Source organism: Artemia sp. Qi Xiang Cuo, chromosome 19 (assembly GCF_049724085.1).
Source record: "Artemia sp. Qi Xiang Cuo chromosome 19, ASM4972408v1, whole genome shotgun sequence".
In the NCBI taxonomy this organism is placed as follows: domain Eukaryota; kingdom Metazoa; phylum Arthropoda; class Branchiopoda; order Anostraca; family Artemiidae; genus Artemia; species Artemia sp. Qi Xiang Cuo.
The window spans coordinates 39,626,601-39,651,145 of record NC_142812.1 but is presented as its reverse complement, the minus strand read 5'-3'; the positions used below and the strand labels follow the sequence as shown (position 1 = coordinate 39,651,145).

The 24,545-nt window shown below is 37.8% G+C and overlaps 2 protein-coding genes across 2 annotated transcripts; both read right to left on the bottom strand.

Moving 5' to 3' along the window:
* Positions 1–4,495: 4,495 nt before the first annotated feature.
* On the bottom strand, positions 4,496–4,834 carry LOC148940833 (uncharacterized). Its single transcript, XM_089105086.1, has one exon. The coding sequence runs from the start codon at positions 4,832–4,834 to the stop codon at positions 4,496–4,498; it is 339 nt and encodes a 112-aa protein (XP_088961212.1).
* An 860-nt stretch (positions 4,835–5,694) lies between these two features.
* Positions 5,695–6,111, bottom strand: LOC148940832 (uncharacterized). The gene has a single exon (XM_089105085.1). It carries the CDS (start codon positions 6,109–6,111, stop codon positions 5,695–5,697), a length of 417 nt encoding a protein of 138 aa, XP_088961211.1.
* Positions 6,112–24,545: the final 18,434 nt, after the last annotated feature.

Genomic DNA, 24,545 nt, shown 5'->3' with positions numbered 1-24,545 from the left:
TTATTTTGAGTGATTTTAATTTTAATCTTTTGAATCTTGATGTTGGAAATAATAAGGAGTTTTTGAGTATGATGTTGTGTTCTAATTTTCTTCCAAGTATTTCTCTGCCGACAAGAGTTCAGCTAACACAGCTACATTATTAGATAATATATTTTTTTCTCCTGTTTTATTTGATGCTGAAAAATCGTCAGTAATTTTGTCTGATATGTCAGATCATTTTCCAGTGAGTGTTCTTTTAAATTTAAATGATAGTAATAAACAACATCGAGATTCAACAATGGATAATTCAAAAAAGTGATATAGTTGGATTGATTGCAAAGTTCTACGTCAGTTAATTGGTGACCATGAGTGGAGTTCGGTTTATGGCTCAGATGACGCAAATTTTGCGTTTTCATATTTTATTGATCAAATGATGCGACTGCGGGATCGGGATTCTTCAACACGAGTTTCGCATGGAAAGTTTGCGCAGAAATTTGACCCATGGATTACTGAAGGTATTTTGGCATCGTTAAAACATAAAAATAGAAAATTTAAGAATTATTTTAAATTACAGACACCTGAGTCGTTTTAAGAATTAAGAGTTTATATGAAAAAGCTAAATTCAATTATCAGACATGAGAAGAGAAAATATTATAAATAGAAATTTTTGGAGTATAAATCGGATATGAGAAAAAAATGGCAATTGATAAATGAAAAGATACGTCCTCATAGTCGTAAGAATACTAGTGTTAATTGCCTTGTTTTAAATGGGGAAAATGTTACAGAGCCCAATGAAATTTTAAATGCTTTTGTAGATTATTTCAGTAATATTGGTTCTAGACTTGCATCGACTATGAATATGCAACTGAATTTCCCCTCTGTTCCAGTTAATGAGCAACATGCGGAAAATTCGTTTTCTTTTTCTGAGATTAAGCCTCATGAGATTGAAAAAGTTATTCTGAAGCTTAAATGGAGTTTTTCTATGGACGAATTTGGATTTTCGGCTCAAACCGTAAAACAAATAGCGTCAAGCATTTCACCTTTGCTGGCACATATTTTTAATTTATCACTTATGCATGGGGTTTTTCCTGAAATTTAAAAAAAAGCATATGTTATAGCATTACCTACAGCTGGGAGTTCAACTCACCCTTCAGATTATAGAGGCATATATGTACTTTTGGTTTTCAGCAAAATTTTGGAAAAACTTACAAAAAGTAAATTACAAAAGTATATATTTCATAGCAAGATTTTACACACGTCTCAATATGGTTTTATAAAAGGAAAGTCAACTGAACTGGCACTTCTTGAGCTTTTACTAAATATTAATGATTCACTAGATGATGGTCAACAAGCGTTGGCAATTTTTATTGATGTCGCAAAGGCGTTTGACACCGTAAATCATTCGTTGCTTCTTTTTAAACTCAAGTCTTATGGGTTTTCAACACAAGCTGTTAAATTTTTTGCATCTTACCTTTCTGGGAGACGACTAGATTGTGTTGATAAATCTTGTGAACTCCGTTCCGAAACTTTTCCCATTAATTACGGAGTACCTCAGGGCTCTGTCCTTGGGCCTATTCTATTTATTTTTTTTATAAATGATTTGCCAGAAGTTTTGCCTCTTTGTAAAATTATAATGTTTGCTGATGATTTAGTAATTTTTGCTTCTCACCGGGACCTATCAGTTCTTTTCCAGAACCTTGGAAGTACGTTACTAACTGTATCTGTTTGGTATTCAAGGAATTTACTAGCTCTTAATGAAAAAAAATGCCAGTATATGTTATTTTCGCGAACTGGATCAGTAGTGTCAGATACCTTCTCTCTTTTTTTGAATGGTTTTGAATTAAGACGGGTGGATCAGTTCAAATATCTTGGGATTATTTTAGATGAAAATTTGTCGTTTCATAATTATGTAAAAACACTGTCGTTAAAAATTTACCGAAAAATTGGCATGCGAAATCGTCTTTGTAAATTTTTTACTAAAGCTATTATAAAATCTATTTATTATTCTTTTGTACACCCATATTTTATCTATTACATTTCGGTTTGGGCATCTACCTTTCCGTCTGTTTTCAAATCTCTTCAAATACTTCAGAATAAAGCAATGAGGATTCTTTTTAATATTGATTGCAGAACTTCAGTTAGACACCTATATGGGACTTCAGGAATTTTCTCTTTGACCAACTTCATTTAATTTCTATCTCTAGTATTTGTCATGATTATCAATATAGTAATTTACCTGTAAATTTCTCCGGCATTTTCTCAACTAATTCTCAATTTCATAATTATCATACTACGCATCGTTCAGACTTTTCGTGCGAAATTCGCCCGACATCGAGAGCGGGATTCAGCATCCGTCACATTGGCCCAAAAATCTGGAACTCAATTCCTGCATCAGTTCGAGAATGTAGCAACAAGCGACATTTTCTAAGACTGGTGAAGAAATATCTTATGACATGCTAAGCATTTTGTTCATTAGGATTTTCTTTTTCGTTGTTGTAAAATTTAGTTAGAAAATGGCTGTGTATTTTCGTTGGCAATATTTTCAGCGCTAAAGTATGCCACCAGGCATGTGCCCTGTTTTGTGACATTTATTTATGTACGTGTTATAAATAAAAATATCCTACTCTTCTACTCTAACTATCCCATAGTTTGACCATTTAAGATGTACAATAAAGAGTGCCAGTGGCATACAGCAATGGATATTAGTACTTCTCGTTTATCCTACACACCATTGCTAAATGAAACCAACGAGAACATAAGAGCTTTGAGAAAATTATGCCACTAAAAGTAAACAAACACATCTTGGCTCTACATTAAAGTTTTCATTTTATTTAAAGTTTATACACAATAATAACCGAAAAAAAACGATTTAATATTCGCCATATACCGATAGCCAAGCCTCACCGTATGGTCTCATTACTACCTCAACTACCTATAGTTCGACCCTTTAAGATGTGCAATAAAGAGTGCCATTGGCATTCAGCAATGAATATTAGTACTTCTCGTTTATCCTAGACACCATTGCTAAATGATACCGGCGAGAACATAAAAGTTTTGGAAAATTTTTGCCACTAAAACTAAACAAACACATCTTGGCTCTACATTACATTTTTCATTTTATTTAAAGTTTAAACACGATAGTAACCGAAAGAAACTGATTTAATATTCTCCATAAACAGATATCCAAGTTTCATCTCATTACGCCAAGCCTCACCCTATAGCCCCCTTACTACCTCAACCATCCATAATTATTTGATAATGTTAAGTAAAAAAGGGTCAAAATTGAACGTTTGATTCGTTGGTTCATCCAACTCTCAAAAGCTAGAGTGTGATGATGTTCTGATATGTTTTTTCTTACATTGATATCTCTTAATAGAGCCTACATATTGAAAATTGGTACTTGCGTATTATACCGACCCAAGCCTAGAAGTGAAGCTAGGTCAATCGGCTTGCGAAAGGATAAAAAATATTCTAATCATATTTTAACATTTATATCATGTGCATGGGAGTAGACATTCACCCAGATATACCTTTAGTTGGTAAACAATTGTAAACCTTTATTATACCTAAGATTTTAGCTCTGAAAACCTCTTTATCTACTTTGATCTTTTTAATATCCCTAAGCTGACTTCTTAATATCATATTACAACATGCCTTACCTTTTTCTATCCTAATTTCTATGTGCCTACTAAATAAATTTCCTTTCGCCTTAAACGTAACACCTAATATGTCAAGTAATTTATGAAGGTTCCTTTGTGCATTGGCAACCACGCACTCATACATTTAAAATTCCCAGGAAGCCTTATTAAAAATAGAATTCCCATATTAACACACTCGAAGCTTTGTTAGATTATCGATTTCTTAGTTTCTTGCATAAGTTGATTTTCATCATTGGCGATTGTGCAAATCTATGCTAGCATTCTTAGAAAGCGGTCTGACGTCACTCCTGTTTATATTCAATATACCTAGAAACATCTCTGATTGGTCCAGAAGTGGGTTTGGTCTTGTTAGTTTAGAAATAATACCTCTCTTACTACTTTAAGGGACCCCTGATATACTACTATAGTATATTAGTACCGTAAATGTTGTAAAAAAAAACTGTCAATTGATACATCCAGCCTCCTTTAAAAGTGACAGTTACAAAGTTTGTCATTCACGCTGTAATATATATATATATATATATATATATATATATATATATATATATATATATATATATATATATATATATATATATATATATATATATATATAACTTGTGCTACCTTATTTTCTCTATGTGTACTCTCACGTTATTTAATAAAGACCATGTACCAACGTTTATCGTCTATCTTTGGAATTTACGTAAACCATTACATCTGCCAATATAAAAGGCATACAAATAAAGAACTAAATAGAGGTTTACGCCAAACCATCGTAGAGTTCTTATGGCGAGCTGACGAGAGTTAGGGGTCTGATCCGTTAGTGTCCGCAATCGGGTGTTTGAGACGAAGTCGTACCACTTGATCCCTTCGATTCATCTTAGGAAGTTTGTTTGGGCCACATCTATGGCGTCACGAACAGAAGCAGCTGCTGGCCACGTTTCAGCACCGTAGAGAAGGACTTGCGTCACGGTCGTGTTGTAGATTCGCATTTTTGTTTTTCGGCTAATGTTGGGCTTTGACCCCAAGGAACGGCAAAATCGAACCATAATAGACGCAGCTTTCGCGATGCACGACTGGACTTCTGTTTTAATTGAGCCGTTATCCGAGACGACAGATGCAAGGTAAGTAAAAGACTTGAAAACTTCTATAGTGTTCCCTATTACGTTGAATGCTGGTGAGTTGGCGGATTTTCCTGCCGGGTCGATGATCATTCTTTTTGTTTTCTTTCAGCTAATATGTAGTCCCACTTTCAGGGCTTCTTCCGACAGTGTATTGAGAGCTGCCTCGAGTTCAACTGCAGAAGTGCATATCAGGACAATATCATCTGCGAAGTCGCTATCGGCTAGGACTCTACCGCCATATTTCAGTCCGAATCGGAATCGATTCGTCGTTAGATCCATGACATAATCAATCACCGCGTTGAAAAGTTCAGGAGCAGCAACACAACCTTGCCTTACACCAGAATCTATCTCGAATAGTGGGCTTCGGCAACCATTAACCTGGACAGAGACTTTTGTACCATTCTAGGGCGCCTTGAACAGGCGGCAGTATTTATCAGGGAGTCCTGTTCGTTTTAGTATCAGCCAAAGGGACTCATGGTCGACCGAGTCGAAAGCTTCTTTAAAGTCAACAATTGCAATATATGCTGTACGCCGGAAATCGCGGGCTTTCTCGATGACCTGTCGAATAGTGTATATCTGCTCGGTCGTGGATCTGTTGGGCATGAAACCTGCTTGCTGAATCTGGTGGCACTTACGAAGGAACTCGAGACTCTTATCAAGCAACGTTATGTTGAATAGTTTGCCTGGTACTGACAGGAGGGTGATTCCTCTGTAATTCGAGCAAACGCTACGGCTACCTTTCTGCTACCATTGAGGAAAGATTATCTCTTCCTTCCATTCTTTAGGTATCCATTCGGTTGACCAGACGAGGAAGAACAGCATGTTCAGCCAAAGTAGCATTGCCAATTCTCCAAACTTTAGCAGCTCGACGGTGATCCCGCAGGTTCTTGGTGCCTAGATGTTCTTTATTGTCCGCACGGTGTTTTGTATGTCTTTTACCTAGGGAGGACCTATCTGTGGTAGATTTTATATGTTGTTTGCTGAGTGGATGAGGTTATGCTAGGATAAACAACGATTCTTTCAACGTTTAATAGCTCTGCGAAGTGCTCCCTCCATCGATTAAGTTGCGCGTTTTCATCTTCTAGCATTTCACCAGAGACTGTTTTAACTGCGCCTATCTTTGGTGGTTTCCCATCGCTAAGATCTCTAACAAGCTTGAAAAGTGACATGACGCCACATTTTCGTGCCGCATCTTCTAGCTCTTCAGCTTTTTTATCAACAAATTGTTGTTTATGACGGTGAATAATACTGTTTCTAATCCCGTTTAGCCGTCTGTAGGAGGGCATATCTCCAGCCAACCGCACTTTCCGGCGCTGTTCAATGATTTGCAGTGCTTCTTGCGATACCCAAGGCTTCTTTGAATACATCATACGACCGACAGTTTTAGTGGCAACCTCTAGTACACTCTTTTTATAAGTCCACCAGGACGTTTCCAGGTCAACAAGTGTATCCAGGCATTCAAGCCTATCCTGAATTTCAACTGAGTAATTTTGGTGGAATATCTCAATTTTTAGTTTCTAAGTGTCTAATTTTTGCTGGCGCCGTTCTGAAGGCTGGGCTTTAAGACGCAGGCGGAAGTTCGCAGCAACTAATCGATGGTCTGTATTCCCTATCTCACGCCACGATATGTTCTACAATTCGTAAGTGATAAGCGCCATCTTTGGTTGACTATGATACAGTGAATCATCTTCCGCGTTCGCCCATCGTTGCTATACCATGTTGGCTTATAGATGTCTTTCCTGTTAAACAGGGTGTTGGCAATGACCAATTCGTGCATAGCGCACAGCTGGAGGAGTCGGGTCAAATTTTCATTCAATGAGTCAGGGGTGATTGGTCCAACTACAGATTTAAAAGCTCCGCTGGGGTTTGATACAGTTGCATTGATATCGCCCACCACAGCCAAAACCATGTGGTGGTCCAAATCGCCCACCACAGCCCGGATTTCCCCTGAGGGGAAATCCGGGACAGAGCAGGTGTCAGAGCTGAGTAGAAATTGTCTTTTTTAACCTCTGGGGAGACATTCGTTGGTGCGTACCACACAATAACCGACATCTTTCCATGTTTGTGGTTGAAGCGAGCAGTGAGTAGTCTATCCGATATTGGGTTGTGGGATATGAGGCATTTCTTTGCCTTCTTATTTAAGAGCAGGCCTACACCGCTGCTTCTACTGGAACTTTGCCCTGACCAAATCATCTTGTGACCTATACTGGCGATTTCTCCATCGCCTGTTTCCGTCAAATGTGTTTCTGTCATTCCAAGTATTTCAATCCCACATCTTAACATCTCCAACCCTAAAAGGTCTTTTGATCCCGGCTTATTCATGGTTAAAACATTCCGGGTGGCTATTCTCAACCCACCTTGGTCAGCAAGGTTCAAAGGATGTCCAGGGGCATGCCAAGGTCGTAATAAATTAAAACTAATAAGATCCGGGGGTTGAGTTTCATTTCTTTTCATTGCAATTATTTTCAAGAGGAGGGTCGCAAGGTCAACCGTCCGTAGGTCTAGGTTCTGACTAAGAAACCCTGGGATGGACTCCACCCGTACCCATAAGGTTGGGACGGCCCTATTCAGGGTGATTGGTTAGGGGTTCAAGCCCCATATCCAGTGGCACGTGGTCAGCAAACAAAGTTTGCATCCTTCTGGACGAGCTCCATTCACCACCAGTGTCACATCTACCATGTGAAATTTTAAAATATATCCTCTCGACATTTCCTCAAAGCTCCCTCTTAATAACCTAAGCCTTTTTCAAGATCCAGATTCAAATATGGCCTCTTGTCCCGTAAAAAAATCTTACAAGTTAACAATTTACAATTTGTATAATCTATGGCCCTTGCTCCCGGGGCTGTGGGGTCTTTTTCAACCCCAGAATTCTAGTTACTTGAGCTTTTGACTATTTGGAAGAAAATGGTCTTTTAAAAATTTTTGATTGGATCCATTTACGGGAAAGAGCGTGGGAAGGGGGGCTGTTTGCCCTACGATCACTTTCGAGTCTTAATAAGGGCACTAGAATTTTCTATTTTCAATTGAATGAGCCGCCTCAAAAGGTTATATGACCAACCCTTCCATATGAATTGCCTCCTGAGAAAAAATAATAAAAACAATCCATTGAAGCCTTATGGCTTTTTAATATAGTCAACGTTATAGCGTAGCCTCTCATTACCGAGTCTTGGCAATTTCCACAAATATTGAAACAGGGCTTCATAGCCCCTTTAAAAACAAAAATGGAGATTCTGGTTTTGAGGGTGTTCGTCTCATCCCCTGCACTCCATTGTTCTAAAAATTATACGAAGGTTTTGTCGCTTATTGGCTGAAGGAAAAATCGTTCCTCTTACAGACCTAAGGTAATTCGGGGACCTTAAATCGACTTCTACGTTATATTACCTTGTTTATCTTATCGGATTCATTGGAAAAATTCTTGAAAAGCCCAATACCTGGCCCAGTATAATTACCATTGATCTCCAAAAAGTGTTTGCCCTTGTTAGTCACAATGAATTCGTTCAAAAACTTGTCGCTGAATTTGATATTGACTTTTCCTGGTGAAATTAGTTGCATCTATTTTGTCAAATTGAGCACAAGTAACCAAAAGCGCTTTGTAAATTATTTTTCAGTTAAGGTAAAGTTTCATACCATATTCTTATAAAAAAAAAATAGATACCAAACACTTGAGGGCAGGAGAGTAAAGCTGCGCCCCTGCTTCTTAAAAAATGCAATACAAAATTCTTGCACAGAAAACATTTTCCCGTAATATTTTTCGTGTATGTATATACATGTTTTTATTTTTATTTATTTATTCATTTGTTTGTTGTTTAATGGCAATTTTGATAAAATTACATTGTATTTTTTTTTGCCAGTGTTATGTGTGAGTGAGTGTGATTTTCTTAAACCTTATTTGATGTCAATGTTTTTGTTTTTTACTCCACAATATGAATTGGACCAAGCCGGGCTGTTGATAGTTAGTGTTTTGAATAAATGTTAACTTATCTAATATACCACTTGCTGGCATCAAATCTTCAGACGTTTTATATTGAGTCCCTTAAAAGCACCTTTTGATCTGAAGCAATTAACCATTTCCATGTTTTTAACCTAAGGTATTAATTTATTGATACAATTTGTTGACATAAAGTCTTGAAATATTAAATACTGAATTTCCAATTAATGTAACACTTTTCGCTCTGGGGTAATCAATAACTTCAATATTTTAACTTATTAATAGAATGTACGTATCAATTCAAAATAAACTATTTGTCAACACCAAGTCATAAGATATGAACCATTGACTTTCCCAAAATATTGATATCATATGAGGTAATTTCAATGATAGGAGGTAATATCTTTTGATATGGGGTAATTTCAATGTTTTTAGCCTGGTCTTTAACTCATTAATAGAACGGTATTATTACTTCACAATATACGACTTTTTGTTATCAGGTCTGGAGATGTTAAATATGGACTTCCCTAGGTCATAGAACATCTTTTGATCTGGGATAATCAATAATATCAATGTTTTCAATCAGAACTCGTTAGGTATTTTACAGAATCAGATCCAACCAAATTTTCAAGATGTTCCAGTATTTTTTTCAAATTTCACATCAATCTATTCGCAATAAACTCTTAATATTAAGAACATCCACAATAACGGTTATCATTCATGAATGAGCCCCAAGTGGCGATTCTTCCTCATTGACAGTGATAAAAACGCTTTTTTAAAATTATCAGTCACTTCGTTCTAGAGTTCAATTTTTACTAGGTTGCAGCAGCTGCTAAAACCAAGATGGTTGATTACATCATAACATACAATTTGTCGATATCAATTCTTAAGATATTGTTAAATCTGGACTTTAATTCGTTCCTAGCACCGCCAGTGTACATGGTACTGCGCCACCACTGCCACTACTGATGGTACTTGATATCGTATCGCGATCGAGACGGTCCCCAATCTCTTGTGGACTATTCCACCCCCGGTATTTGTAATCAATTGGGCAGCCGGGCCAGTCTTGAAGCCACTAGTGTAAGTCTTCTAGCACCAATGTGCCACTATAGATTCTGACGTGCCACGGATTCTACGTGTTCTTTACGTACTGATATACAACCAGTTTGGGTACACATGTTCTGCCTGTGGGGGAGGGGAGTAAGTGCCAAACTATTTGACATAAGGTGCCACGACCTGTGCCTGTGCCACCACTAATAAATATATTCTTGGAAGAGACGGGTCCTTTGGTGGATACTATATTGACGATAACTCATACAACTTTCTTCCCCACCCTACCAGGGTTCAGGGAAAACAATCTAATACACTCGTAGAAAATAACTCACTTTTATTTACGAATATCAACTACAACATTAATTCGCTAAACTCTAGAAGGGAACTGGAACTAGCTCAAAAAGCGTTTATACAGAAAAGAGGTCGCCTCTTTCACCATCGCGTCGCGCGGTGGGCCAATAACATTTAAGGGGATTCAAAAATGAACTTGATTTACACATAAATTATATTTCAAAGGCAAGACTTTGTTGATAAAAATAGAACTTCAATGCAAACCAATTTCTTACCTCTTGTGAAATTATCACATTGAAAAAAGGCTAGCCTATACGCGACTTTAACTTGTAAAAAAACCTATATTATAGATAAATCTATGTATAAGAGAAAAGGGACATTTATCTGATAAAAACGGGGGACATGTTCCAACAACTTTCCTAAGACATATAACAAATTTTAATCTTGAGTAAACAGTAAATTCAACGTTTTAACCTCAATACATTAGCTAATTAATGGAATTGTTATATTACATCATAATATACCACCTATTGACAACTGATGCATTAAATATTCACTTTGCTAACCCATGTAACACCTTTTGATCCTGGGTAATCGCTAATTTAAATATTTCTATTCTTAAATCGTTGTAGCGTTTGCTTTTTATATCCAAAAATATGGGTTTTCTATTGTTAAGAGTATGCATGCATGACTGACTAATCGAACCTTATTAGCTTTTTTTTGCCAACTGAACTTATCGTTGAGAAAAATGGTAAATTTAAAATGAACAGAAATTGCAAAGGCATTGAAGTCATGATGTGCTTTTCACGTATGTGGTACAGGACAGTGGGTGGAACTGAACAAAGCCTTACCAGTTACTACTTGTGTCTCCTACGATTTTTAAGTTGTTTTTTTTTAATTCGGCTTCCGTCACTCCCGAAAATATATAAAACTGCACATTGTGCTCTTTAAACTAAAAATTGAAACCCTTATGCTTTTTTTTTTTTTTATAGATATATGTGGCAGTTTAAGTTTATTGTTAACCAATTCAAACAATTGGATTTTATTTTCACTGTCTTTGGTACTTTAAGAATAGACAGTATTCCAATTACACTTTTGAGTATTTACTTTCCTGTGAAAGTTGTGTCGTGCAACATTATGCCTTGGTGAATTTGTGCAGCTATTTTGATGACCATTCTAATGTAGTCAGATTAAATCAGCTTTTCCAGATCGACAGAAGTAATGCGCCACTTCCATAAACAAATTGAAAATGAGAAGGGAGAAAATATATTCAGACGGGACTGACAGAAACCGGGATCGGGATCTTGGATTCAATCTTTTATCATTTTGGACCATATTTATTTTTATGTTTATGAAAGTGGGATTAAAAACGAGAAAATACAGAAGAAGAATGTGACATTTTTTCATCTTTTAGTCCGTCCCGAGATTAGGGTCTTATAGAAAAAAAAAATGAAATTTTTCTCATTTTAAATTCCGTGCCAAATGGAGCTGATTTTTGTTTCAACAGAAAAACTTGCTAGTTGAAGACAAAAAAACGAACAGTGGCAACTAATAGTGTGTTTCTAAAACAGTGACATTAGAGGTGTTTTCTATTATCTGGCTTGTTAATTGTAAATGATTACTGGGAATATTTTGGTTAATATGCAAATTCAAACATTAAATGCTGGAAATTTAGTTGCACATACATACCATATATAACAGCACATGCTGAGGAAGCGGGGGGGGGGATTGGTGGTAAATGGCTTGTGTCAAAGTCAAAATTTAAAAGATTACTCTATAACTGTCTATAATCTTCATACCAGTCCGTCTGCTTGGAGCATTTCAAAATCAATTCTTCTCTATCCCACCTAGCTCCCCAAAATTAATTAATTACTACATTAACATTTTTTTGTACTTGTCAATTTTTAAAAAAAACCGGGACGAAGTATTTATTTCAGTAAGTTCTGTAAAGCCCCGTCTTTGGTGGCCCGAAGAATCTTCAACCTTGCTTGGAAGCCATCATCAAGGCAGTGGGTGCTTTTTTTTAGATCTAAGGATCATATGCACGCGGTGTGTCCAATTCCTTATGAATCTACTATTTTCTTTTTAACAGGGACGTAGCTCCAGTATTTTTATTGAGGGGGGAGGCGACAATGGTTCACATCCGGATAGTCAATGGGCATGAGCTATCCTTCAGGGGAAAGTAGTAGTGGTTCTGGCCTCTTCAATTTGCTTATACTTACAGTAAGTATCAAGTGTTATTATATAAGTATCACAGTAAGTAAGTAACTTCCTGCCAGCTATGACCTCTACTTTATTTAAATAAAGATAAAACTGCAAAATCTACAAATTTATGATAAATGTTAGATTATTTATTTTAAATTTGTGCCCCTCCAATTTCTGCACCCAGGGCCAGTGTCCTATCAACACACCCCTCTCCTTCCTCTAATACCACAGTAGTAATAGTGTTAAAGGTTTCAATTACACATACAATTACACAAGAAAAACCCATGCCTGAGACACTACACTTACACGTGAACATTTTAAAAAGCTTGGCAAGGTTTTTGTTATTGATAGGAATTGCACATGGTTGTATCATTTGACGTAGACATTTCTTAGGAGCCAATCAGAGACAGCGATGGTTGCTCAATATACGATAACTTGATTGGTGATTTGGATTTGAATAAAAGGAATGGTTTTCATTACAATTCATATTAGTAAGAGAATTGAATTCAGAGAGAGAATAGTTTATTTGAGAGGATATTAGTAGAGAAAAATGAGTGGTGTATTTACATTATTGGAGATTAATGATGGAGCCGGTAGCAGTAAGGATATGCGAGTACCAAAAGTGGCTGTGGAAAAAACCGGAGGTTGCAGACTATGCCTTGAATAGGACGATATATTTGCTAAATACGGGATATCATTAAGCCCGTTTAAGCAGGAGGAACAACTATATTTTACAGGAAAAGTGAATATTGTACATATAAATAAACTTCGGAAAGCATTAGATGTCCTATCGAAATATATTGATGAGAACAAAATTCATCAGTGAATATTATTTTTTTAATTATGTTCAATAAAATTGTTTCTAAGTAAAAGGTATTTTTCTTTCTATAGTAGACTAGCGTATAACTTTTAGAGTAGAAAAAATTTTGATTAGTCTGAAGCTGGTTCAGAGTCTTGGACTCTAAAAAATGAGTAGATTCGAGAAAGCGCAAATCATGGGGAATCTAGTGTATATGGACAAACGTATGATTCTAGTTGATGATTCTCTAGAGCTATCTATTCAAAGGAAGATATTTTCTAGGGGAATGCTTGTGGATATAATGAAGACTGATTCTCCATCATTAGACTATTGTATGAAGCTTCTACATCGTGGTTCAAATGCATTTACACTATTTACTGATATATTGATCACTACACAGAAAAATTATTTTTTGTATATGCTTTTAAAAATTATTTTAGAAATTTAGGACTTTTTTTTTCATGAGAAAGATGGCATTCAAGGATGATTTACTCCTCTCTCTCTATCCCAGACAACTTTTTGTTGTTGCTAGCTCAGTTTCATTGTGGCAGTGAGAGTGTCAACACATGACAAAAAAAATGTTCCATACATGCCCGCTATGTATGCACACACTGGGCAGCTGGTCATCATGTGAGAATTGCACAATGATTGATGAGTATGATGAAAAGTGTAGATTATGCAACCCGTGTAAATTGCATAGAGGATATGCTGTACAAATTAAAGGTGGTAATTCCTGTCTTGAAGAGGTGTGTGACTCTCATCCTAGTGGTCACCTATGCTCCAATTGTCACTATGATAAATGTAATCAGTGGGAGAATACATATCCCGGTATGATTGGAAAGAATCCTAAGCGTGATTTTACTTTATTGCTACCAGATTGGTATCGCCGTGGTTTTAGATTGTTCTGGGAGGAGGAGCCGGGTCAGCGATTCAACTGTTGGAACAACAAAAGAATATGGTTTCTACGTCATCGTTGTGAAGACAATGGGTGTCATGATTATAACCCCTCTAATTTTTATTCGGCTTTGACGGAGTGTGATTCGACACTTGAAGACACTGCCTATAAAGGCACTTCAAAATAGCAAATTGGAGTTTGCGGGTTCTATAGAACGAACGAGAAGAGCTTAACCGATTACTCTAAGGAGTTTGGCGATAACGTCGTTGCACTGTACTTTAGAAAATATCTCCCTTGCGCCGCACCGCCTACAAACTAATCTACAGGAAAATTAGATTATCTACATGCATTAGTTGTTGTCGACAAATACCTATACCTAGTAGAAGATGAAATCTAATGAGTAGAAAAGTCGTTTTATCATGTATATAAATTTTTTTCATTTAGTAATAAACAAATTCACAGACATTTTTAGAACGTTGCAATCTTAGAGCACTAGAGAATATCTCAAACACGCGAGTGAGTACATTTTCGTCAAAAAATTTGTTCCATCGCATAGATTCTACATACATGCCAGTTAACCGCTTTTAAGTACCATAGTGACATCTGGACGTGAAAAAGACCCATTTGTTATAACAACATTTCTTAGTCGTTAAATACTGTACTCTCCTCTGATTTTGAATAATAGTTTTTCCATTGCTCTTAATAAAGTTGTTGGTATGTGGAGGGTAGAATTTATATGATAGACCAAGAGAATAAAAAAATGTTGTCTGTGGTCTAAGAATGTATTTGAATAAAAAAATCCAACATTCTTCGTTGTTTGAAAGATGCATAGCCAATGGCCTGTCTTCAAAGTGGATGGACTGCTATTAAGAATGATTAGGGTATTGTTAACACTTGGAATTTTTTCAATGAAGGACATGTATGGATCCATACTAAATACGTTGATTATTTGGTTTGTGTTCATGGTGCTAGGTCTAGTAGAACCCTGCCGTCGGGTGTGATTTCCCAATAGGTTTCAAATTGACTTAGGGATATTAGCGTGATACTCTCAGTCAAAGCATCGGGAAAAGTACACTCTAAACATGCATTCATTGTTTGTGCTATCTTCATATTGTCAGTCTCTAACGAGTCTAGAACAACAATACTTTGATTCTTTGAAGAGATTGAATCGGTAATTCTATTTTCAAATAATTGAGAGTTGGAATCTAGGGAGTGCACGATCAACACATATTGAGTTCTATAGGATTTTTTGTCAAATGATAGAGTGTACAGTGGAATACCATTCACTTTGCACACAAGCCTAGATAGACCAATAAAATTAAAATTATGGGGGGATTCAGTCACCGGCGGATCTAGAGGAAAATCTTGGGGGGGGGGGGGCCGCGCCGGACACAGGGCGCCAAAAACTGATTATAAAGGACTAATTTGATAGCTCTTTATTTATATGAAAACACTGCCAAATATGCTCATAAAGGTAAAACGTAGCAAAAGAAAATAAAAACAGTACCACACTACACAACTAAACTCAATCGGTGAGCTTTTCTGAGAGCGAACATATCGATAGCATCGTCTGTTTTCGGCAGTTCGTCTCTGTAAGTCTGCATGAGTAGTAGAGCCTCCAACCTCTCTTCAGTCATCGTGCTTCGTATTGATGAACATGTCCTGTCAACCTTTGAAAACATTCGTTCTGCTTCACAGGTTGACACAGGAAGCGTCGCGAGAATTGTCAACAATGCGAAGATGTTGGGAAATACATTTTCCTGACAACTGTTCAGCGCTGAAATAGCTGTTTTCGGTTTTTGCACGGTTTCCTTAGACCAATACTTGTTCCAAATCTCGAACTCGGTTTTAACGTCTATCTCCGTACCCACGAGCAGCTCCTTTTACTTTTCGTACCCTGGCTGAACGTCCTCCCAGCGTTTGCCATTAACCACAGCCGGGATCAAAGCTGAAAGTTTTGCAGCATTCGTAAAATGGCAGCTGAACCGCTCCGTAAAATCAAGCAGCATGGCGTCCAGGGCTGGAATAAATGCCGCCATCCTATAATGACTTTCTGGATCCATCTTGGGTACCCCTGCCCGGTATGTAGAACGTGAAGCTATGCGTGGCTGCGTTACCTTGATGGTAGCATCAATCTTTTCGGCCATTTTCAGAAGATCTTCGTAAAGCAGTCTGAATTTGGTTTCGGCATGTGATCGCATTTCTTCCAGCATTGCCTTCACGCTGCTAATGAGGGACAAGGCTCTCACGAGGTCACCATCCTTCTGTTGTAGTGACTCGGCCAAAGGTTTCATGATCGACGAAAACGAATTCAGGCAAACCAGTCCTACGAGTGTATCTGATTTTTCAATGCAGGATCGTAATGCATAAGCTCTGCTACTTGCCTCTTGATCGTGCCATCCTTCCATCTCCTGAAGAGCAGAAACGATCGACGGAAGGGAGTCCCAAAACCTGCTGATTGCTTCGTGTCTCTCTACAAATCTCGTGGTACAAAGACTGACGAGTGTCTCTGTTTTAGCTTTGTCCGCGATAAGATGCTTTTTAGAAGTCTTGTTCTCTTGGCACTTGAGCTGAAGTGAGAAATTGTGTCTCGAACAACGTCTTGGGCATTGCGCAGAATGGGAACTGAAACTCTCTTTGAACATGAGAGATTTGTGGCATGGCTCACACAGTGGAAGTAATCTGCCAGTTCACACTGGCGTTTAACTTCAGCAGCAGCACCATTTGTCAAGCTTGCCATGCTAGCAGCTTTGTCGTATCCTTGACCAACGCACTTTGACAAATCCAGATTTGACTTTCTGACCTCACTCAACAGCAGCTTCCCGAGGCTCTTGCCGTCTAGCTTCTCTTCGATGCTTCTACCGTCGTCACTTTCCTCATCTCCAGCGAGTCTTGACAAGGTTTGAAAGGCATCGACAACTGCAAAAGGATCTTCTCGAATCACGTATCCCTGCTCGGTTTTACACACATAACGACAAACAATGACCATCAGCTCCCTGGTCTGCCTGTCTGTTGACTCGTCCGCAAGAAGACACCAAACCGTTGCTTTGTTTGCTTTTCTCACTACTTCGGTTTTTATCATTTCCCCAATTGTTCCAATCAGTTCATTCTGGATCTGTTTACTCGTATATTTGGCGTTGCTCGGTGCATTTTCAAGTAAATTTTTAAGTTGCGAGTCTCCACTCTGAATCCGATACCGAAGTAGGTGGCGGAAATTCCCGTCGTTTACTGCTGTAATGACATCAGAGTCCTGGATATCAAGTTTGCCATCATCACGGTGGCCACGAAGGGGGATATTCTGTGCCCCGCAAAGCTTGACAGTTTCAACAACGCTTCTCAAGAGTGCACGGTTCTGCTGTATTTGCTTGACCCTTTCACATTCCAGAGCATTCCTGATATCTTGATCTTGACTACCGCGCTGAAACGTTGTTAGCAGCACGGCAGCTTTTTCCTGGCAGTGTTTGTGAAACTGTGCTTCAGCATGGTTTGTCAGCGCACCATCTTTCCCGGTAAGTTTCGAATAGTCTTTTAGCGGTTTCAAGACCAACTTTCCCATTTTTTGCCCTCCGCCACCTCCAGATAAAGCCATCCTCCTCCGCTTTCGTTGGTCCTCATCAAAACACAAACACTGCACCAAAGGCCTTCGTGGTCTGGATGACGAGTCACTGCGAGCCAAGGATACCGGGCAAGATGTTCGGTATTCAAGCGACGCTTGACTTTGCCACCTTTTCTCTTTTGTGTCGAGACTGGAAGATCAGATTGGTTCTTCGGCTTCCACCTTTCGTTCATAAAAAACATAATTTCGCCAGAAGACAACTGATTTCGCTCTTTCAGCGCTACTGCAATACCAAAGTCATTCGAAGGCGTGAAGTCAGTTTCAGGCGAAAAAATAGCGCTTTGATTCTGCTGCGGGTGCGGGGACTGTGAAATCAGTGTTGGGCTATGTACCACCAAGGTTTGAGTACTGCTTCTTGATCCTTCAGTCAGCTGATCAGTGTGTGTCTTTTCGCCGAAGTTTGTTATGAAGGCCGTCTGTGAAGTGGACGGAGTTGTTGGTGACAGTTCGTTCTCCTGGCTGAATGCGTTTTTGTGCATTCCGACCGTCGACTCAGAGTGGGCATCAGAAGTTGCCGTCGTCTCAACATCTAACAAAAAAGTTTCTCTTTTAAAGTTTGCACAAGACATTTATTGTAAACGTATATACACTTTGTATAATGGCTTGCTTTAGTAGATTTAACTCTCAACATGGTGAAGGCAGAATTGGAACTAAATTTGAAAATAAACTGAATCAGCAACATTAACTTTAAACTCCCCCAACAATCTTGAACTTTCATACCCCAAAACTATTTCTAGGAAACCCGGACTTTAAAATAAAATACCACCCTAAACATCACTAATTTAATTTGCAACCCCAAGAACCGATCCCCGACATATGCTAACAAATATTTTTCAAGAGCTGAAACCCGAAACAATTATCACCGAAGTTTACAAGGCTAAAGAGAGAGCTTTAACTGCAAGAAATTGAAAGATAATTTCAGAGCTGACACAGTGTGTCGGTAAAAATACTGCTTTAAGCCAATATCATAACAGTCAGGCGAGACGAGTGGGCTGGTAAAAATCAGGTCAAACGCTTCGGACAAATTGCATACGAAGAACACTGTACAAGAGGGACCGTATGCAATATATAACAACAAAAGCAGCTGGTAAGCGATGAAGCTTGACGAATGAGCCTTATCAGGAAAGCTATCCGACAATGGGCTAAAGCTAGAAATTAGAAGTGTTGATACCAACTTTAAATGACACTCCTTCCTTATTGTTCTATCTTTAAAAGCTTACCTTTAATCTAATCTTTCTTGGCAAAATAATCAGAGATGTCCCTCGATCCTTTACGGCTTTCCGCCATCATTCTTTGTTTCTTCTCTGTTCTATATTCATGCCCTGATTTTTTTTCCGATCCATTTTAAATGCGTTTCCGTCTAACTGGTCTAACACACGGAGCAAAAATACTCCGAAGGCAGTGGCAGGGTCGCTCGCGCCTAGCCTCCCGCCGGTTGGATCTAACCACCCACGCAACTCCCCAAAGACATGCGTTTCTCGTAAGCATTCACAAAATGTTTTGCTCGTTTAGCACGTCCCAAAAATAAACCCAATACTCATGATTCGTGCAGTGTCGGATTTGAACTTTAGATAATGTGATAAAAAGAAAGTAAAAAATGACGGCGTATCCGATTTTTTTTTAGCGTCGGCCTTAGTTGAATCAATCACAAAAAAGGGTCGTTTGCACGATGGATGAGAGGGCGCCAGAAAATCTTGGGGGGGGGGGCCCAGGGCCCCCCGGCCCCACCTGGATCCGCCGCTGGATTCAGTCCCAGATCCAACGGCACTGCCACTCTTCACAAAGGCCAAAGCCAATTTTGATGGGATTTTCCATTGATAAATGATGAATCGCTATAGCTACGAGAGCCGGTGGCAATGTGACGTTGATTGGTGGTGGTATGGGGGACAAAAAGTTTAGTGTTGTTACCATTGGCTCTTAGCTTTTCCACTGCCAATGCAACAGAGCTCATAACCTGCTGTTTTCGGACGTGGAGAATTGCCGATGTGATAATGACATTTGCATCGGGTGCTGCAGGAAATGTTTTTCTCAAAAACAAATTCGATGGGGCCACCTGTAACTTTATCTCAATCTCGACATTGGGGGGTAGCCTTTAGGATATATCGAATATCTCATGATTTAAATTTCCAACTAGATGATACTCCTGGGTCACTGCAGTGGTCAACTCGCCGTCAGTATCAATACCTGGTCGGTATTCACAGCCCAATGACTGCCCTCTCAACTCCTTGTATGCCTTTGGCGTCATCATCTCCAATTGTATGGAGCTTTTATAGTTTGATAAATTATTGCTAGAGCTCTCTAAAGTATTATTGATAGATATATTAGCTTGTTTGAACAGGTCTTGAGGAATGCAATCTTCGAAGGAGAGAATATCGCCAGCAGTTGGAGTTGTATTATCTGACTTTTTCTTCACCGTAACATTTAAATCAATAAATGTTGATGACAAATCAATGAAATAGTCTTCATTGGAAAATATTTGAAATTGTATATTTTCTGAGAGGGGTTATTGGGGATGAAATTGTTCATAGTAGCCATACTTGACACTGAAGTCAACATTTTCAGCATTGAATAGATTCAATGAGGAACTAATTGAAGGATATGCTTCCTTGGGGAGGAGATAAGTCATCTTAAGAGAGGAAATCCTTCTTTGATCTAACAATCTTTTTCTTTTTCTTTTTCTTCTTCTGCTTATTGGTCTTCCTTGTTTTATTCCTCAAAGTCCTTTTTGATGTCCTTCGCTTCCCGCCTGGGTGGAGACTGGTGAGTGAATGACGTGCACGCATCCTTTTCAATCTCTCCCCATTTTGCCGAGATTTTAATTGCTCACCAACGGCTCTTGCTGAAGATCTAATATTTTCCTTAACACTCTCCTTGAAATTCTTGCCCGACCCCAGTCCTGTAGTGTTGAGGCAGCAAAATTTGATGCAGCAGGTACAAGATATTTTCTGGCAAAGGGTAGTGCAGAACGAAATAGCCTAGCAAACCAGCTACCAAGACCATAGCCAGACATTGTAGTGCGCCCCTTGTAGTAGTCTAATCCATTGCCTATTTGACATTGACTCAGAGCACCAACATAACACTCGATATCGGGGCAGACAAATGGAATTCTCCTATTGTTCATTTTAGGTGATTGTGCTCTCACCGATAATGGGTCGAAAATGACATGTAATCACTGCTAAGCCTTTTGTTATTGCTAGAGGATCACCCAATTCACTTCTTAGTGTTAACTGACAGAGTTCCAAATACGAAGTGTTTACAGGAACATACTGAAGATGCTTTATATTATAGTGATGAACAAGTTTATGAGTTTTTGTTCGTTTAAGAACAGCTAGGAGGGGGAAATTTGAATTACCGACTCTCGATGTTTCCACAAAAGATGCATAGAGAAATATGCAAGAGTCCGAGGCGAAACCAGGAGGATAATCAGCAAAAATAACTTGATCCATCCCGTAAACGATGCCAGTATTTTTCCCATTGATCATATTCTGTTTAAAGCCAAGAACGTCTCTCAGATTATCATTGAGAATAAATATTTCAGTGTCAACAGGTGAGGTAATGTAAATCCTATCGTGTTCCAATGAATAATTAAAATGGAATTTACCATTCCTACGATATGAGATTTTTCTATTGATTGTACGACATAAATCTGTCATATAGTCTTATTCAATATGTTTCAATTTGGCATGTGGATGTTTGCTAGATTTAAGTGCTTTACCCCATTCATAGTCGACAAAGAGTGTCCAATCGAATGGTATAACTTTTATATCATACACACGATCCTTTCTCAGGATGTCATAGGTATTTTTGAGAATACAGTCGACAAGAGGCACTTCATACGCAGCATCAAATTTTATAGCGAGGGAGAGTTTTGTCCAAAAATCACTTGTCGTATTCAAGTCATTGTAGTGAGGATCGGAAACATTGGACATAAAAGTTACATAGAAATCATTGGGCATTGTCAATATTTTCGACACCGATGCAAGGATCAATATCAGAGATGTAACCAAGCCCGCAAACAAGTAACTTTTTTATATCCATGCGATAGCAATTTTTTAATATCTTTTCAATTTGGTAGATTCTGCTATTATTTTTAACTTTTTGTAATTCAAAGTCATAAGAGCCACCGAAACTCTCTTCATCTTTGGTATCACGCAGGTGATATGTTATTGGTCTAGTGTCTTTGATTTTTGCAACTTTTAAAAAGTTATGAGGTCAAAAAGTAATTACCCTTTTCAAAAATATTATTTGTCCTTTTAAATTAAACAGTATCACCAATATCGAATTTATTTTGCTTCTTGACAATCGTTTCATTGGAATATTGTTTAAGAAAGGTGTCAATTGTATCATGATCAGAATGATGAACTTCCGTTGGGATAGAGTTGGACAATGATCGATGAGGTTGTTGATTATAAATAAACATGATTTTATATAAATCGTGAATAAGAGCTGGTGTATTTTTCAATGTACAATATCTTGAAGTTAAAAGTCGAATAGTTCTTATCAATCGTTTGGCCAATGCAGCCTTTATAGGACTTTGACCCTGATAGAGCAGAGTACTATATTTCATTAGTACTTTTGCGACATTGGGATTAACAAATTCACTACCGCGATCCGTTTGAATTTTTTTGTATGAATCCTATTCGAGAATACTTTCAATGGCCTGAGCAACTTCAAGGCCTCTCTTTGATCGCAATGGACTTGCATATGCATAACGACTATAAGCACTGATTGCAAGTAGAATGTACTTGTACGGTGTATTGTGACGTCGTTGAACCTCATCTAGAGTCAGGAGATCTGCTTGCATTATATGCAATGGGAAAAAGGCTTTAGTTTTTCGATATTAATTAGCACGAAGTCTAGGATTTCTATGCAGAGTGTAACTTGATTCATTTTATAGATAGTCTTGTACACTTTTAGTGTGACCACCAGTGACTTTGGAAAGAGTGGTGGGGGAACTTAAGCTCCCCACTTCACCAATATTTTCATAAGCACCTTTCAGAACTTCAACCATTTTGAACGTAAACACGTTGTGTAACGTCCGCTACCCTTTTGTATAATAGTTGTGGATGGTGATGGTAACATAATACGTTTTCGCTTTTTCCTCGCCACCATTGTCAAGTTTCCTCTAGGTGTGCTAGTATTTTCCAAGATTGATTTAAAATCTTCTTCTTCTTCTTCATGTTTTAATGATGGTGTTGATGATGATGATGATGATGCATGTTCATTTAATTTTTTTAGAATTTGTGTATTGCTAATAAGACTTTTGGGGAAGTTTATTGTATTTAGAAAGTTGTATAGATGAACGTCAAATGATAATAGTCCTTTACGATTTGTAACCATATCATAGATTAAATCAAGTATATTATAGCTCTTGCCCTGAATTATAATCCCTTTCCCATTGCTCTCAACTTGAATATGATCTTGAACACTTTCCATGATATAGGTTAGGAGTCGTTTAATTTGTTCACGATATGATCTGGGCATTAGATTTTCAAATTTCAATAAAATTGAATCCAAGTCCTCCTTATTTAATTGTGTTCCAGCAGCAGCAGCAGAATCCTGAGGAGATGATTCTTTTTTGTGATCAATAGCAGTGGGCTTTGTCCGATAGGGCTTATGTTTGTCCACTAGGCGAAGTGAATCTTGAAGTAAAAGCAGTTTTTTATCATCCTCAATATTCTTGTTGTCAAGGAATTTACTCGGATTGTTCTCAAAGTGTTCCACGGGTGAGAAAGCGAGTTCTATTCGAATCAATTTATAGGGTTTTGCCATTCTCTCTCTAGAGAAAACTGTTTACAAGTCCTGCAATTATTGGCAGTAAAAGTGTGAAAAAGCTACCGCCCGCCTGAAGAAGTCGTTTCTTTTTAAAATTCTTTCCTTTCTATTTACATGCCAGTGTATGAACAATAGAACAATGTTGGCTTGCCTGTTTCTTAACTACTTATGTCAATTGAACATTGACCACGGTTAAATTTAAAAAAAGTTCAGATATTAGATTAATGAAATCATTGTCAATACAATGTTTGAGTATGGCTTTCCTAAGCGAGGGTTTTGAAGTGCCTAGAACTGAAAACAGATGTCTATTTTCATCTAGTTTCTTCAGTGTCATGATAGCAACTAATAGATCTTTTTAGTGTTCACAGGGAGATATACTGTAATTTCATTGTCGAAAATATCTGTGACCACACGCAGATCCTCGGGTGTATTTTGATTAAGATCCATTAGGATATAGCCGTAGGGTTTATTAGTTGCCTGATTGTATGCTGAGAGCAGAAATTTGAGGATGCCTGGGTAGATTTTTTTATCGGGAGCTATAATCGAGCTAGAATCACGAAAAACTCTGTAGATGATATAGTAGGTGCAGTTCAATGCAAGTATTTGCATACATTTGCTCTGATGAAAGAGGTTGTGTAGAACCAGAGTAATAAAAATCTGTTCATGATGAGAGCGAACAGTGAACAGTTGTAGCATTTCCTGGGACCATTGTTCAATAGATTCAGCTTGATCGTCAATAATTAGCCAAGAGTTTGGTTCAATAATGCTGAAAACATCAAGTCCCTGTATGAATTGTATCTGCACCAATCCCGTCGGGCCAATTGCTTTTATTTTATCGTATAACTCCTGCCAAATACTGTAGCAGTAGTAGATTTTTTTCAGCTTTTCCACAAATATTTTATCGCAATTTTTAATTATTTTAGTTAAGAGTGTTGTTTTTCCTGACATTGACGGCCCACACAGAAACGATCTGAATGGTGTTTTAAATTGATACATGTTCCTTCCAACAGTTCACCTAGACAACTAACTGTCGACTATAGCTGTCTAATGACTAAATAATTTCCCTACTACTACTACTACTCCGTTCAAGAATAATGATAAGAAGAAGACGAATAAATAATCAAATTTTCTTTTATTATACGCATAAAAAAGTAACAACAAATATACTACAAAAAATAAAAAATACTACAAAATATTAAAAAATACTACATTGAAAAAAGCATATTAAACATGAAAAAA